This window comes from Dipodomys merriami, unplaced genomic scaffold, assembly GCF_024711535.1.
Source record: "Dipodomys merriami isolate MVZ:Mamm:240054 unplaced genomic scaffold, mDipMer1.0.p SCAF_1, whole genome shotgun sequence".
In the NCBI taxonomy this organism is placed as follows: domain Eukaryota; kingdom Metazoa; phylum Chordata; class Mammalia; order Rodentia; family Heteromyidae; genus Dipodomys; species Dipodomys merriami.
The window spans coordinates 127,194,478-127,209,898 of NW_027202270.1; the positions used below are offsets into that span (position 1 = coordinate 127,194,478).

The 15,421-nt window shown below is 40.6% G+C and overlaps 1 protein-coding gene across 1 annotated transcript in view; it reads left to right on the top strand.

Annotated features, from left to right (window-relative positions):
* The first annotated feature begins 563 nt into the window (after positions 1–563).
* Nek9 (NIMA related kinase 9) overlaps positions 564–15,421 on the top strand; it is a 45,982-nt gene continuing 31,124 nt past the window's right edge. The window contains exons 1-7 of the mRNA XM_070029720.1: positions 564–941; positions 3,959–4,136; positions 6,892–6,947; positions 7,459–7,529; positions 10,811–10,916; positions 12,593–12,724; positions 14,095–14,205. Of these exons, the coding sequence (XP_069885821.1) occupies positions 723–941; positions 3,959–4,136; positions 6,892–6,947; positions 7,459–7,529; positions 10,811–10,916; positions 12,593–12,724; positions 14,095–14,205 (873 nt within the window). The 5' untranslated portion in view covers positions 564–722. The remainder of the gene's footprint in view (positions 942–3,958; positions 4,137–6,891; positions 6,948–7,458; positions 7,530–10,810; positions 10,917–12,592; positions 12,725–14,094; positions 14,206–15,421) is intronic.

Consider the following 15,421-nt stretch of genomic DNA (forward strand, 5'->3'; position numbering starts at 1 on the left):
AGATCCCTCGATGACTTGAGGGCCAGGAGCGTCTTCCTGCAGAGGATCCATTCTCAGTGTCTGGCACCAGCGGCACAAAGAACGTTTCCTGAGAACAGATGGTCAGCGAACTGGAAAACGGCAGATGCCGAGTGTGGAAAAAGAACATGGGGAAGAGAGGGCCTGGAGAGTTGACTTAGAATTGTAAGAAGGCGGAGGGAACTGAGGCAGCTTCGACAAAGAGCCGAGGGGAAAGTCTTTCGGCTTGCGATGCCTGTGGCTACCATTCTGCCAGAACTGCTTTCTCAGTCATGGCGCAGGTGAGGCCGGAAAGTCTGGACCGCCGAGCATGAAGAGGACGCAGCAAGGGAAGCGGGAAAGCTGCGGTCAGCAGGCCCTGGAAGGCATCTTGTCCGGGAGGCCTCTGCCCCGTGAGAGCCCCGCGGCTGCTCGGCGTTCTAACCCGGCCGTGGGCCCCGCTTCCACTCCGTCCCCCCGCCCCCGCCCGGGCCCGGGCCCCGAAGGCAGGAAGCCCCAGCAGCCAAAGAGGCGGAAGACAACCTCGCCGGGGCCGGAAACATAGTGAAACGCTTCCGGGTCAGGGGTCAGGAGCCACCATGGAACCTAGCAGTGGCCGAAGGGCCGAGGAACCCCGGGCGGGCGTCTGAAGTGAGGAAGGCGCTGTGCGTTCAGCGCCTCCGGGGACACGCGGGCCGGTGTCCCGGAGTGCCAAGGCCGCCGCCATGTCGGTGCTGGGCGAGTACGAGCGACACTGCGATTCCATCATCTCGGACTTCGGCAGCGAGTCTGGGGGTGGCGGGGACGCGGGCCCGGGGCCCAGCGCCAGCCCGGGGCCGCGAGCCGGCGGCGGCGCGGCGGAGCAGGAGGAGCTGCACTACGTCCCCATCCGCGTCCTGGGCCGCGGCGCCTTCGGGGAGGCCACGCTGTACCGCCGCACCGAGGTAGCGGCCCTCGGCTCTGGCGCAGCCGGCCGCCCGCCCCGAGCCCCTCCCGGCCGGCCCCGCTCTGCGCCCCCCCCCCCCCCCCCCCGGCTCAGCCCGCGTCTTGAGCCTCCTCTCTTAGCGGTTAGATGCCCGCTGAGCTTGTGTCTCAGGATCTTCCACACTCGTTTTGCACTGGCTAGCTCACCGATTTCACTAGCTACTGTTCATTTTTGTCTAAAGGGGGTCGCTGAGCAAATCACTGAAGCGTCTCAGACTTAAAGTCTTCCCCATTTGTAAAATGAACTTAGTGGTAACTATTTTTAAAATGGTCATTTGAAAAAAAATACTCTTTTGAGAAGCAAACGAAGGCGCTTTGCAAACTGTAAAAGTGTAATAAGAACGAAAGATATTGCTAAACTTTCCTTCCTCTCTGGTTCTCGATGGGTAGGTAGGTTTGGGGAAGAGGAGCATAGCATCAAAAAATAGCCACATCCGCCGCACCTCTGCTAGTTTTGTTACTATTTTTAAGTGCCGAAGTGATCGATCTCTCGTTCCTTGAAAATTACTGGGAAGATTGCCCTGTGTTAATTCTTCATCAGCATTTATCCTGTAATTTTTAAGCCTGGGAAATGCTGTGTCAATTGAGCTATTAGTTCTTAACTGTTATAGGAGCAATGACTCCTTTGAGAACCCAGCCTAAGCAAAATGGTCTTCCTCCCTCACCTTCATCCACATACGTATTTATGCACGTGCTTTAGAGGCTTCCATGGATCACTGATTCCCAAATTAAGAACGTGTGCTGATTTAAAACCCTGCAGTGCCATAAGTTGGATTTGATCACTAAAGTCTGAAAACCATAGCTTTAGGGTGGACATTTATTGGAAACTTGATGAGGTGGCTGAAGGTGATTCATACATCCCTGATCCAGTTGTAGTACAAGTGTCTGTTCCAAGCTAACATGTGTTGTTTGGTTTGATTTTCTGTGCTGGGGACGAACTTAAGGCCTTGTGAATGCTAGGGAAATGTTCAACTATTGACATACACCCCTCCCCCAGGCAGCATATAAGACTGAAAGATGGATGTGCCGAGTTGCAAGGGAGTGTCTTTAAATGTTCTTTTTTATTCTGTTACGCATTGATAGATACAGTATTTGATTTTCAGTCAGCTCTTTAAAATTTGTACTCAGTATAAGATGAGCATTGATGTTCATATTTTACAGAGAAGCTCAGAGTATTTAAGCAACTTACCTGCTTAAAGTTTAGGGCTGGGAAGGTGGCTCAGCGGTAGAGTGCTTGCCTTGCAAGCCAGAGGCCCTGGGTTCAATTCCTCAGCACCACATAAGCAAAAAGCAAAAAGCCGGAAATGGAGCTGTGGCTCAAGTGGTAGAGCGCTAGCCTTGAGCTGAAGAGCTGAGGGACAGTGCCCAGGCCCAGAGTTCAGGCCTCATGACCGGACCAAAAAAAAAAAAAAAAGTTTAGAAGTAAATCTTAGACTAGAAGTAGTTTCACATCTTTTTTTCACATCCTATTCCATTATAATCATGTTGAACTTGGTTATTAGTTTTGAGTTAAATTTGATTATACTTTCTCAAAATTGTAGCATTATATTGCCAAGTATGTATTAGATCTATGAATTAACAAAAACTTTTTGGAGGGGGCTGTCTTGGTGTTTTAACTTGCTTGGCATGTGTTCTACTACTTAAACCATACCGTAAGTCTTGCCAGGGTGTAATTATAAGCAACCCTTTTCCTCAAGGTTCAATTTCAGTGAGATGTTAGCCATATAACAAATAGCACTACAGACATTAATGTAAACAAATGAGCAAGAACTGACATAACATTTCAGTGTTTGCTGAAAATTAGGGAAATTGTTTCATTAAATAAATGTATGATAAAAAAAAAAAAAAAGGTTCAAAGTTTCCAGCCAGGCACAGTGCCTCATGCCTGTAATCCTAGCTACTCAGGAGGCTGAGATCTAAGGATCGAGGTTCAAAGCCAGCCTGGGCAGGAAAGTCCCCATGAGACTTATCTCCAGTTACCCACTCAAAAACCAGAAATGGGCCTGTGGCACAAAGTGGTAGAGCACTAGCCTTGAGCAAAAGTGCTCAGGGACAGCACCCAGAGCTTGAGTTCAAATACTAAGCCCTTTAGCTAAAAAAAGCAAACAAAAAAAACTCAAATTATTTAATGGCCTGACAGAGGCATTCAAAAAGAGTATTATATGGGTGGGAATGCTGATGATCTGGGAAGCAGTACCTGGGAAGAATTAGAGGATCAGAAAAGGGAATAGACCTGAGCTACAAGTAAGTTTTCATAGGGGAAAATGTGATATGTGAAAGACTATAAGGATGCAAACTGGGATATGACTTATTCTTACCAGAAATGGCATATGAAAATAACTAGTGAGGTCTAAATTTATAAAATCAAACAGGTTTAGCACTTCCATTTTACAGTATTCTGTACTGAGCTCTCCTTCCCCTATATTCTAGCCCTACCTACTGCAATTTCCAACATGACTACCTGTTTTATAGCCTACTCTTTAGTAGGATTTTTGAGATCTCCCACCCTAATTTTTTTCCTGGTAATGATGCAGGTTAACTAATCTTAATTAAATCTAAATCCGCCCCCCCCCCCATGGTGCTTGACCTCAGGAGTTGGATACTGTCCCTGAGCCCTTTTTGCTCAAGGCTAGCACTCTTACCACTTTGAGCCACAGCGCCACTTAATATCATGAACTTTCCTGCCCAGGCTGACTTTGAACCTCCAATCCTCAGATCTCAGCCTCCTGAGTAGCTAGGATAACAGGTGTGAGCCACTGGCATCGAATTTTAACTGTAATCTTAATGCTTTGTTTTCTCCTGCAGTAAGTTAATAGTGCTCAATTATATGTAAAACTCCTAAAGACTGAATAAAGGAAAAGGTAAAAATCAATCTTTGCCTATCTAGGAAGTTTTCTTTCTAAGCTTACAGGTCCAGGTATGGATTCTCTTCCTGCCAACCAAGAGGAAAGTACATTACACCATTACTGTGTTGCAGGATGACTCACTGGTTGTGTGGAAGGAAGTTGATTTGACCCGACTCTCTGAGAAGGAACGTCGTGATGCCTTGAATGAGATTGTTATTCTGGCACTGCTGCAGCATGACAACATTATTGCCTACTACAATCACTTCATGGACAATACCACCCTGCTGATTGAGCTTGAATATTGTAATGGTAAGGTAGAATTTAATGGGACTTCCTCCGCAAGTTATTTTTCCTGCCCATGCTTAACTTGAGGGGAAGAGTACAATAAAGCAAATGCCATGACAAAACTTTAAATGGATTTCTCAAGCTAAAGACAGATGGTTGAGGCCTTGGAAAGTTATGAAGAGGTGCTGTACAAATAAGGGGATGGATTCTTATAATCCTAGTTCAGTATTCAAATTAGTTTTTCATTTGGACTTATATTTATTTTTAATGGCTTTTCATCTTGAAATAACATCAGTTGCAAATTATAGGTATGGTATGGTTTCGATACTACACAGTATGATATTTAATGAAGTGATACTTACTTATTTTAACTTTAGCTAAAGCTGCCCTATTCAGAAATGGTCCTAGGTCATAACTAAATAAATATGATTGTAAAGCATAACCTTATTTTTCTAGTCTCTGTTTCTCTGTACTTTTTTTCCCCTCTAGTCCTGGGGCTTGAACTCAGGGTCTGGGCACTATCCCTGAGCTTATTTTGCTCAAGGCTAGCACACTACCACTTGAGCCACAGCACCACTTCCAGCCTTTTCTGTTTATGTGGTACTGAGGAATTGAATCCAGGGCTTCAGGCTTCATGCATGCTAGGAAGCACTTTACCACTAAGCCACATTCCCAGCCTGCTTAGTTTATTTATCTTAAAGTGAGTTTATTGATTACAATACTACTTTCTAAGGCTTAGTGTAAATGTGTAAAACTTTAGTATGTAGCAAATGATTCATACCTATTGTACTATTACCCTTTTCTGAGCAGTATGTGCATCACTTATAGCTTTACTGTCTAGACTTTTGTGGTTCAGGATTGTTTCTGGTTCTAACTTATTACATAAGATTGTGTTACTTTTTTTTGTGTGTGCCAGTCCTAGGGCTTGAACTCAGGGCCTGGGTTCTGTCCCTGAGATTTATTTATTTATTTACTTATTTATTTATTTTGGTTAAGGCTAATGCTGTACTACTTAAGCCATAACTCCAATTCCAGCTATTTTTGGTAATTAATTGGAAATAAGAGTCTCGAGCTTTCTTGGTGCTACTGGCTTTGAAGCATGATCTACAGATCTCAGCCTCCTGAGTAGCTAGGATTACAGGTATTACTTGATACAACTCTTTTTTTTTTTTGGCAGTCCTGCAGCTTGAACTCAGGCCCTGAGTTTCTTTGGCTCACTCTACCACTTGAGCCACAACTCCACTTCTGGCTTTTTCTGCTTATGTGGTACTGAAGAATCAAACCCAGGTCTTCATGCATGCTAAGCAAGCACTCTTACCACTAAGCCACATTCCCAGCCCGACACAACTTTTTGAAGTAACAATAGCTTTAAGTAATTAACTTTCTTTGTAGTTAGGAAGTTCTAGGACAAATGATAGTTGTTAGAACTCTGAGTTACTAAATTAGAGTATAAGAGAAGTTGTAGAGCTTTAGCCCAGAGTAAAGTGTAAATTGTAGCCTTGGGTAGGAAATAAAATGAATTATGATAATTTGTAGTCTCTATTACTTGATAAAGGAAAGAGAAGTAAATTCTCATTTAACCCACAGGGGGGAAAAATAGTAAATGGAGTAATGATTAGAAAATCCAGGAGTAGCCCCTAAAACTTGAAGAAACCTTCTCAGTTGGAACTGGAAATAAATACCCAGTATATATGAAACATTGCATCATAGATGTAATCCCAACAATTTGGAGAATTACTATAGAACTATTGCAGATTTCTTGAAATGAAGTTCAACAAAAGAAATTAATTGCGCTCATGCCTGTAATCCTAGCTACTCAGGAGGCTGAGATCTGAGGATTGAGGTTCAAAGCCAGCCTGGACAAGAAAGTCCATGAGACTCTTATCTCGAATTAACTATCAGAAAACCAGAAGTGGCATTGTGGCGTGGCTCAGAGTGATAGAGTGTTCGCCTTGAGCTGAAGAGTTGAGGGACAGTGCCCAGACCCAAAGTTCAAGCCCCACGACCAACAAAGAGAGAGAGAGAAAGAAATTATCTGACTGTGAAGCTATTTCACTAATTGCAATACTACACAACTGGTCTTTACTCTTATCTTTTATTTTTACTTATTTAGTCGGTTGTGGGGCTTGAACTCTGGGTCAGGGCACTGTCCCTCAGCTCTTCAGTTCAAGGCAAGCACTCTACCACTTGAGCCACAGCACCACTTCCAGTTTTCTGATAGTTAATTGGAGATTAGAGTCTCATGGACTTTCCTGCCCAGGCTGGCTTTGAACCTCAATCCTCAGATCTCACCCTCCTGAGTAGCTAGGATTACAGGCATTAGTCACTGGCACCTACTTTCTTATTTTTTCTTAAATGTCATACATAGGCATGGGTGATGGTACCCCTGTAATCTCAGCTACTCAGGAGGCAGAGACAGGAAAATCAAAAGTTGAGGCCAGCCCAAGAGAAATAAAAACCAAAGGGTTGGGTACGCAGCTCAGGTGATTGCCTAGCAAGTGTGAAGCTCTGGGTTCTGTCCCTTGTAAGTTAAAATGTAATACTTCTCATTTTTTTAACTGATCCTTTTCTGTTAGGGAAAGGTGTTTCTGAACCACATTTCTGACATAGAAATAAGAATAGTTTTATACTCAGGTAAAAAAACAAGAGGGAAGAAGTCATTTCCTTTGGAAAGGAAGCAGAATCCTTCATGTCAGCTGTTAAAACCTTGTAAGATAAAGGATCCAAGCTTTGATTTATGAGGCATTCAAACTTGGGTTTTTTGTTTGTTTAATTGTAGGAGGAAACCTGTATGACAAAATCCTCCGTCAGAAGGACAAATTATTTGATGAAGAGGTAATTTATGTGTCTATGAAGGGAAGCTAAAGTTATAATGTTTAATTTCTGAATTCTGGTTCTGTAATTACTCTTCCAACAGTGAAGAGTGTCTTTTTTCTTTTGTTCAGACTCCCTGCAGGCTCTGATATTCATGAGAAAGAAAACCTAACAAGGAAGCTGTCTATAGCTCCCTCCTAAATGTTTTACCTCCATATCATGATTCACTGGACTATCTTTCCTAGTTTTATTACTGCATACTGGTATGCCCAGTTTTCTATGCCTTTGCATTTTTCCTGGGTTTCTTTCCTCAAGTCTGCTTATTACCATACTATATTTTGTAACTATATCCGAATTATATTATGACCTGTTTTTTCTTTTTTCCTCTACCAGTTTTCTTTGCCTCCTCAACCTACAAGCAAGCGATGTCAAGTCATGTTGATTTATAACCTCTAGTTGCAGCTTCCTTTGCTTGGTATGTTTATTTTAATGGAGTCTTTGTTTCCAATCCAAATATATTTTATGTTTGCAGATGGTGGTGTGGTACCTTTTTCAGATTGTTTCAGCAGTGAGCTGTATTCACAAAGCAGGAATCCTTCATAGGTAATAAATTTAAAAATTTATGGGGTGGATTCTTTCCTACTAATCTAATCCTTACTTAGAGTTTCTCCTATTAGTTTTTTTTTTTTTCTTGTCAGTTGTGGAGCTTGAACTCAGGGCATGGGACACTGTCCCTGAGCTCTTTTAGTAGCAATCTATCACTCTGAACCACAATGCCACTTCCGGTTTTCTGGTAGTTACTTGGAAGTAAGAGTCTCACAGACTTTTCCTGCTGGCCAAGCTTTGAATGATGATCCTTAGATTTCAGCCTCCTGAGTAGCTAGGATTACAAGCATGCACCACCAGCACCATCCATTTTTTATGTTCTTGATTTAAGGAGTCAAGGGTTTCCCCCTGACACACACACTTTTATAAAGGATGGGAAAGAGTGAGTATTGAAGGATGTTAGCTTCACTTTCTGAAGTTCAGTCATCTTTGTGATCTACAAAGTCTCCTCAGTAACTAAGTGCCACTGATTATTTCTTTTAAATGTATCCTAGAGTTTACTTATTCAATTTATCAATAAAGCCTAGAAAGTGCTATAAAAAGTCATATCAGTTAGAATGTGTAGCAAGTATGAGCAATAATAATTAGCAGGTATTTTTAATTCTATGCTGAACCTAGCTGTACAGCTTTACACTTTCATTTACTAATAGAAATTCAATTTTATTTTCCCACTTAAAAGACAGGGGGCTGGAAAGTAGCTCAGTGATAAAGTACTTGCCAGTAAGTACAGTGTCCTGGGTTTAATCCCCAGTACCAATAAAGAAAAAGATAGGGGGAAAAAAAGTTTAAATGTAGAAGGAAAGGGAATGCTGAGAGAATACATGTTTTCATATACTCTTTAAAAAGATTTATAGCCCAGTATTGGTGGCTCACACCTGTAATCCTTGCTACTTAGGAGGCTGAGATCTGAGGATTGCAGTTCAAAGCCAGCCCAGGCAGAAAAGTCCATTGAGACTCTTATCTCCAATAAACTACCCAAAAAGCCAGAAGAGGAGCTGTGGCACAAGCCCCAAGACTGGCAAACAAAAAGAAAAAAGAAGAAAATGTTTGACATAAGGAAATAATTCACAATTTTTTCAATTTAAAATTTTTTTTTGGGGGGGGGGGCGTCTGGTCATGGGGCTTGAACTCTGGGCCTGGGCGCTGTCCCTCAGCTCTTCAGCTCAAGGCTAGCGCTCTACCACTTGAGCCACAGCGCCACTTCTGGCTTTTTTCTGTTTGCTTATGTGGTGCTGAGGAATCGAACCCAGGGCCTCATGCATGCAAGGCAAGCACTCTGCCACTGAGCCACCCTCCCAGCCCAATTTTTTTCAATTTTAAAATTAAGTTTTATACACACACACACACACACACACACACACATAAATGTTTTTTTTTGGGGGGGGGGTGCGGGCAGGATTTGGTTGTGGTACTTGAACTCTGGGCTTGAGTATTGTCCCTCGGCTCTTTTGCTCAAGTCTAGTGCTCTACCACTTTGAGCCACAGTGCCATTTCCAGTTTTCTATTTGTTAATTGGAGATAAGAGTCTCAGGAACTTTTCTGCCCGGGCTGTCTTTGAACTGAGATCCTGATATCTCACCTTCTTGAGTAGCAAGGATTACAGGCATGAGCCACCAGTGCCTGGCAAGTTATATTAATTGAAATAAAAGCCTGCTTATGTTGTACAAGTAACTGTATAGTTTTACTAATTTTTTTTCCTTTGGTCAGTCCTAGGGCTTGAGCTCTGGTCCTAGGTGCAATCCCTGAGCTCTTCAGCTCAAGGTGAGTGCTCTACTTGAGCCACAGTGCCACTTTTGGTTTTCTAGTGCTTAATTGGGGATAAGAGTCTCACAGACTTTCCTGCCTGGGCTGGCTTTGAACCTCAATCCTTACATCTTAGCCTCCTGAGTAGCTAGGATTACAGGCATGAGTCACCGGTGCAGGCTACTAAATCTTTATTTGATGAAAATTCAGAGGGGAAATAAAGTTTTCACTCACTTCTAATTGTAGATAAGAATCATTATAAGAACATTTCTGCATCATTAAACCCTTCTTAAGTGAGTCATAAGAACATTTCTACATCATTAAACCCTTAAGTGAGTCATTGACCATTGCCAGCAATTAATTATACCAGAGTTTCTTTTTATTGGTTTGTCCATTTAGTTAACACATTTATTGAAAGCTATTGAATGTCTACTATTGCACACTGTTACTGTCTTATTAAAAATAAAAAAATTCTGGCTTAGTCACATCTAGAGTGTGATCTAGATACAGATTATTTTATTTTACTTTATCTTATTTTATATATAGCAATTCACCTTTAAAAGATTAACCACTGACTTTCTTTAGGTAATCTAAAACAATCTAGTTATGTTGTTGTTGACATAGGAAGCCTCTTTTCCTGCTTTAGCAGATTATTTGAAACTATGATGCCAGGCAGGTATTAAATTGCCTTGACATCAAATTTCAGGGAATCATAAGGCACATTCAGGGAATCACCAGGCACCATAGCTCACATCTATCATCTTAGTTATTTAGGAGGCTGAGATCTGAGCATTGCAGTTCAAAGGCAGAAAAATCTGTGAGACACTTTTATCTCCAATAAACTACTCAGAAAAAGCCAGAAGTGGTGTTATGGCTCAAGTGGTAGAGTGGTATCCTTAAGCACAAAGAGGCCCCGGCTCTTCAAGCCACCCAACCGACAGACAAAAAAGTAAATAATTTTTTTTTCAGGGAATAAGTATAGTTGCATAGGCAAAGTATTTTACAGATTATGATTGGCTGGGGTACTGTCTCATCTGTTTAATTTTTACTAGCAGCTTCAGTGGTATGGGTGACAATCTTTTACTATCAAGCCCTAGAGAATAATATTCTCTGCCTTTACTCCCAAATCTCTTTAAAATGTTGTTAAAATGTGTGTGATGCCGGGAGCTGGTGTCTCATACCTATAATCCTAGCTGCTCAGGAGGCTGAGAGCTAAGGATCACGGTTCAAAGCCAGCCCAGGCAGGAAAGTCCGTGAGACACTTATCTCCAATAAACTACCAGAAAACCAGAAGTGGTGCTGTGGCTCAAGTGGTAGAGTGCCTGCCTTGAGCTGAATTGCTGAGGGACAGCGCCCAAGCCCAGAGTTCAAGCCCCACGATTGACAAAAAAAAAAAAGGTGTGTGAAAGTGGGACATTTAGGACCCTGTAACAAAAACAGCAGAAGAAACACTCATTTTTATTCTGTACTAATCCTGACTGGGTGGGGGATGAGAATTGTTATAGGGACTTAATATGCAGTATCTTTTTTTTCAGAGATATAAAGACCTTAAATATTTTTCTGACTAAGGCAAACCTGATAAAACTTGGAGATTATGGCCTAGCAAAGAAACTTAATTCTGAGTATTCCATGGCTGAGACGGTAAGTATAGATTCCTTTTTCTCACTTAACACTAAGATATAACTATGCACTATAAATCTTGCTCAGTTTTCCAGTATTCTTGCACTTTATCCACACTACTAATGCAAGTTTTCAGATGTCTTGTCCTGGGCCTACTTGTAGTCATTTTTATGAGATGTTCTTTGTAGACTCATTTTCCATATCACAGCTTTGACCTCATAGCTTTTTCCAGCACTCATTAGACAATTTTCTAGAAGAAACAAAATGCTGTACTTTTTTTTTTTCTAGCTTAACATCTTCAGTATATTTCATTTTATTTCCTATTTAATGTTTGAAGCCATGGTGAGATGTTTCTTTGTGTTTCTTTTGAGTGTTGCTTCTGGCTTGGAAAGAAGCACTACATTGTAAGTTGAGGCTAATGGCAGAAAACAATCTGTTCTGTCACACACAGGTTATATTGGAGAGCTAGCTCTCTTCTTACCTGATTTGGAGAAAGATCATTGGTTAAAAAGCAGACTTAAAATGATCTTAAGATAGTGATATTATCTTTTGACAATTATAAAACCCGATTGTTACTCTTCTGGTTTTACAGTACTCTGTCCTTAAAAGAACTTGAATATGTAAGTTAATAAAGTTAACTTCATCTTTGATAATGTCAAGATAGTCTGCAAGCAATTTAGAAATTCAGTGTTTAGAGTCTCTGTTTCAGGACTTCAGTTATATGTTGTTGGCCAAATTAAGCTTCTAGGGAAGCAATTGTGTTCCTTACATGGAATTTTTTTTCTTACTAAGAACTATCTGATAAAATCCAAGAGTTGACTTCTTTTCAGCTAGTTAGATGCAATGAAATAATTACATGAAAAAATACAAATGCTATGTAAGCTATTTGGAAATTTGTTTGCTGATTAAAGATGTCTGTCAGTTTTGTTAGAATTGCCGGGGCATATATTGTCTCTTAACTTTTGGAGTATTTATATAGATTTTTATTTCCAGACCCCTTTTTTTTTTGGTCCAGTCGTGGGGCCTGAACTCTGGGCCTGGGCGCTGTCCTTCAGCTCTTCAGCTCAAGGCTAGCGCTCTACCACTTGAGCCACAGCATCACTTCTGGCTTTTTTCTTTTTGCTTATGTGGTGCTGAGGAATCGAACCCAGGGCCTCAGGCATGCAAGGCAAGCGCTCTACCACTGAGCCACCTTCCCAGTCTCATTTCCAGACCCTTTTATTGTTTATCGTTTGTGTTTTTTGAGATAGGTGTGGTATGTAACACATGCTAGCCTTGAACTCAAGGTTCTCTTGCTTCATCCTCCCAAGTCTGACTAGGATTACATTATAAGCATGTACCACCATATCTAGCTTCCAAGTCTATTTTTAAAGTAAAATCCAAAGAAGTTCACTATGTTAGTACCACAAATGTCAAGTGAGCCATTGAGAAAGTTCCATTTACATCCCAGTTAGGACTTTTAACCCCTTTATTCAATTGCTATTTCCCTTCTGCCATTGTTTGACTATTCCCCCTTGGTGAGCTTTCAGCATGACTCTGTCTTTATGAAATCTTTAGTAGACTTTATTGCTTAAAGCCTATGTTAATGAGTGTTTTATGGTTATTATTCCTAATTCTTGGAAATTTTAATTTAGTTGTTGAACTATTAATTTAGTTACCTCAGAAAAGAAGTTATCTTTGTTTTCTTTATTGTTTAGCTTGTAGGAACACCATATTACATGTCTCCAGAGCTCTGCCAAGGAGTAAAATACAACTTCAAATCTGATATCTGGGCAGTAGGCTGTGTCATTTTTGAACTACTTACACTAAAGAGAACTTTTGATGCTACAGTAAGTTGGTGAATTATCCCCATATTGTGAATGGTACATATTGGTTAAGTAATTATGTATCTTTGAACTTCTTGCTTTTTTTTTTTTTTTTTTTTTTTTTTGCTGGTGTGAGGCTTTGGGCTCATTCAGCTTGCTAGCTCACAGTTGGCTCTATCACTTGAGCCACACTTTTAGCTCATGCACGAGCTTCTGAATTCTTACACATATATCACCTGTAGTCAAAAATAACCTATAGTCAGGCACTGAATTCGTAGTATATTAAATGTAATAGGCTATATTTATCTCCAATTTGAATTTCTCATTGAATGATCATCTGACAGTTTGGGCACTACAGTTAAATTTGACTATAATTTTAAAACTGGCTTTAGGGTCATCCATATTATATTGTAGTCTAAATAAAAGTGATTTCTTGAGCTTCATCTCATAATTTTTTTAAAAAGCTAAGGTGAATTATCTAAAACTTCAGTGTTTTAATCATTTTTTATGAAAAAATCACTCTCATTAAAAACTCATAAGTTTATGGACAACATGTCCCTTTAGGCGTTTCTTTCTTTCTACTTTTTTAAACTAAAAACATGAGGCACATCTTGTTACAATGCAAGTCAGAGTGGGGAAGAGAGGATATTCTACATTTCTAGCAAACTCCCAGACAGAAGTTTATTTTGGTGTACTTACCAATCTAGTTCTCCTAAATAATACAGTGAAAGAAAAATAACTTTTGGAGTCAGGTAGACTTTGATTGGAATGATGACTTCACTTTTTTTCTATGTAATTTTGGGCAAATAACTTTATATCTCTAAGTTGTGTTTTTCTTTTGTACAAATTGAGAATGATAGCAACTTTATTGTGATATAAGAGGTTTTATTGGGTTTAAGATGTTCATATATGTAATATGCCTATCTAGTTTATAGTGATCTTTCATTAAAGTGGTGATGGTGGTGGTAATGTATGATTATCACCTTATGTCATGCTTTGTCTTTTATTTATTGTTTGGCCTGTTAGTCATTATTGGGATGTATACATTAGTAGGCAAATTAATTGACAAGGGAGTTAAGGCTAAGAAACATGGCTAATCATGCTGTCCTGTTTCCTGAGATTCAGTCCATGAGTCAAATTATAATCAGAGCAATATGCAATGGGCCACACAATAATAGCATTAAATTCCATGTTGACTACTTAGCTTTATTCCATCTGATAGAAGCAGTACATTCCTAGCCTCTTACTGATAAATATTAATGATTATAAAATTTAACCAGAACTTATGAGTTCTTTAAATAATGAGTTCTTTAAATAATGGCTACAGACATCTCTTAAGTCCCTGCTGGTAGGATAGTGTAACCAGAAACAATGCAGTAATCATTTTCTCATAGAATCCACTCAACCTGTGTGTGAAGATTGTGCAAGGAATTCGGGCCATGGAAGTTGATTCCAGTCAATACTCGTTGGAATTGATTCAAATAGTTCATGCATGCCTTGACCAGGTAGATATAACTTACATATTGATTTTAGTGTCATGTTTTTTCCTTCTAGCCTCAATGTTGAGGATATGGCATAGTTACAAATCACACAAAACCACATCTACTTCCCCAAGGTAGAATATGTGTATGTGGCTATACTCAGAATATACATTGGCAATTCATGATAGTTACGTGCCTCAACAAACACAACCTTCCCTTATTCTGTTCTGTAGTTATTTGTGAAACAGTGTTTTTGTTTGGGGATTTTTGTTTTTTTTGTCAGTCTTGGAGCTTGAACTCTGGGCCTGGGCACTGTCCCTCAGCTCTTCAGCTTAAGGTGAGTACTCTATCACTTGAGCCACAGCGCCACTTCTGGTTTTCTGGTGATTAATTGGAGATAGGAGTCTTATGGACTTTCCTGCCCCGGCTGGCTTTGAACCACGATCCTGAGATCTCACCCTCCTGAGTAGCTAGGATTACAGGTATGAGCCACCGGCACCCAACTTGTGAGACAGTTTTGATGTCTAAATTCTGCTCTTTTTTTTTTTTTTTTTGATCGGTCCTGGGGCCTGAACTCAGGGCTTGGGTGCCATCCCTCAGATCTTCAGCTCAAGGCGAGCGCTCTAGAACTTGAGCTACAGCACCACTTCCGGTTTTCTGGTGGTTTATTGGAGATAAGAGTCTCACGGACTTTCCTGCCCGGGCTGGCTTTGAACTGCAGTTCTCAGCTCTCAGCCTCCTGAGTAGCTAGGATTATAGGCGTGAGCCACAGGCATCCGGCTGCTCCATTTTTTTATAAGCAAGATTCATTTCTAAAGCTGGTGGTTCATAGTGGTTCATACCTGTAATTCTAGCTACTCAGGTGACTGACACTTGGGATCTTGGTTTGAAGCCAGCTCAGGTAGAACATCCATGAGGCTCTTATCTCCAATTAACTAGCAAAAAGCTGGAACTGGAACTGTGGCTCAAGTGCTGAGTTCTAACCTTGAATGGAAAAAGCCAAGTGAGAGTATGAAGCCCCTGAATTCAAGCCCTAGGACCAGCATGGGGGAAGAAAAAAAGATTGATTTAAGTTGATTTTTTAAAAAAATTATACCTAGTGGTAATTTAGAGTTCCTTATATACACAATGTATATAGTTCTATTATAATTCCCTTACTGTGTATGTAATACTAATTTTATTCAAAGTATTGTCAGAGAACCACTGATACCATAATCCCTAGTGAGTAGAGGAATTACAA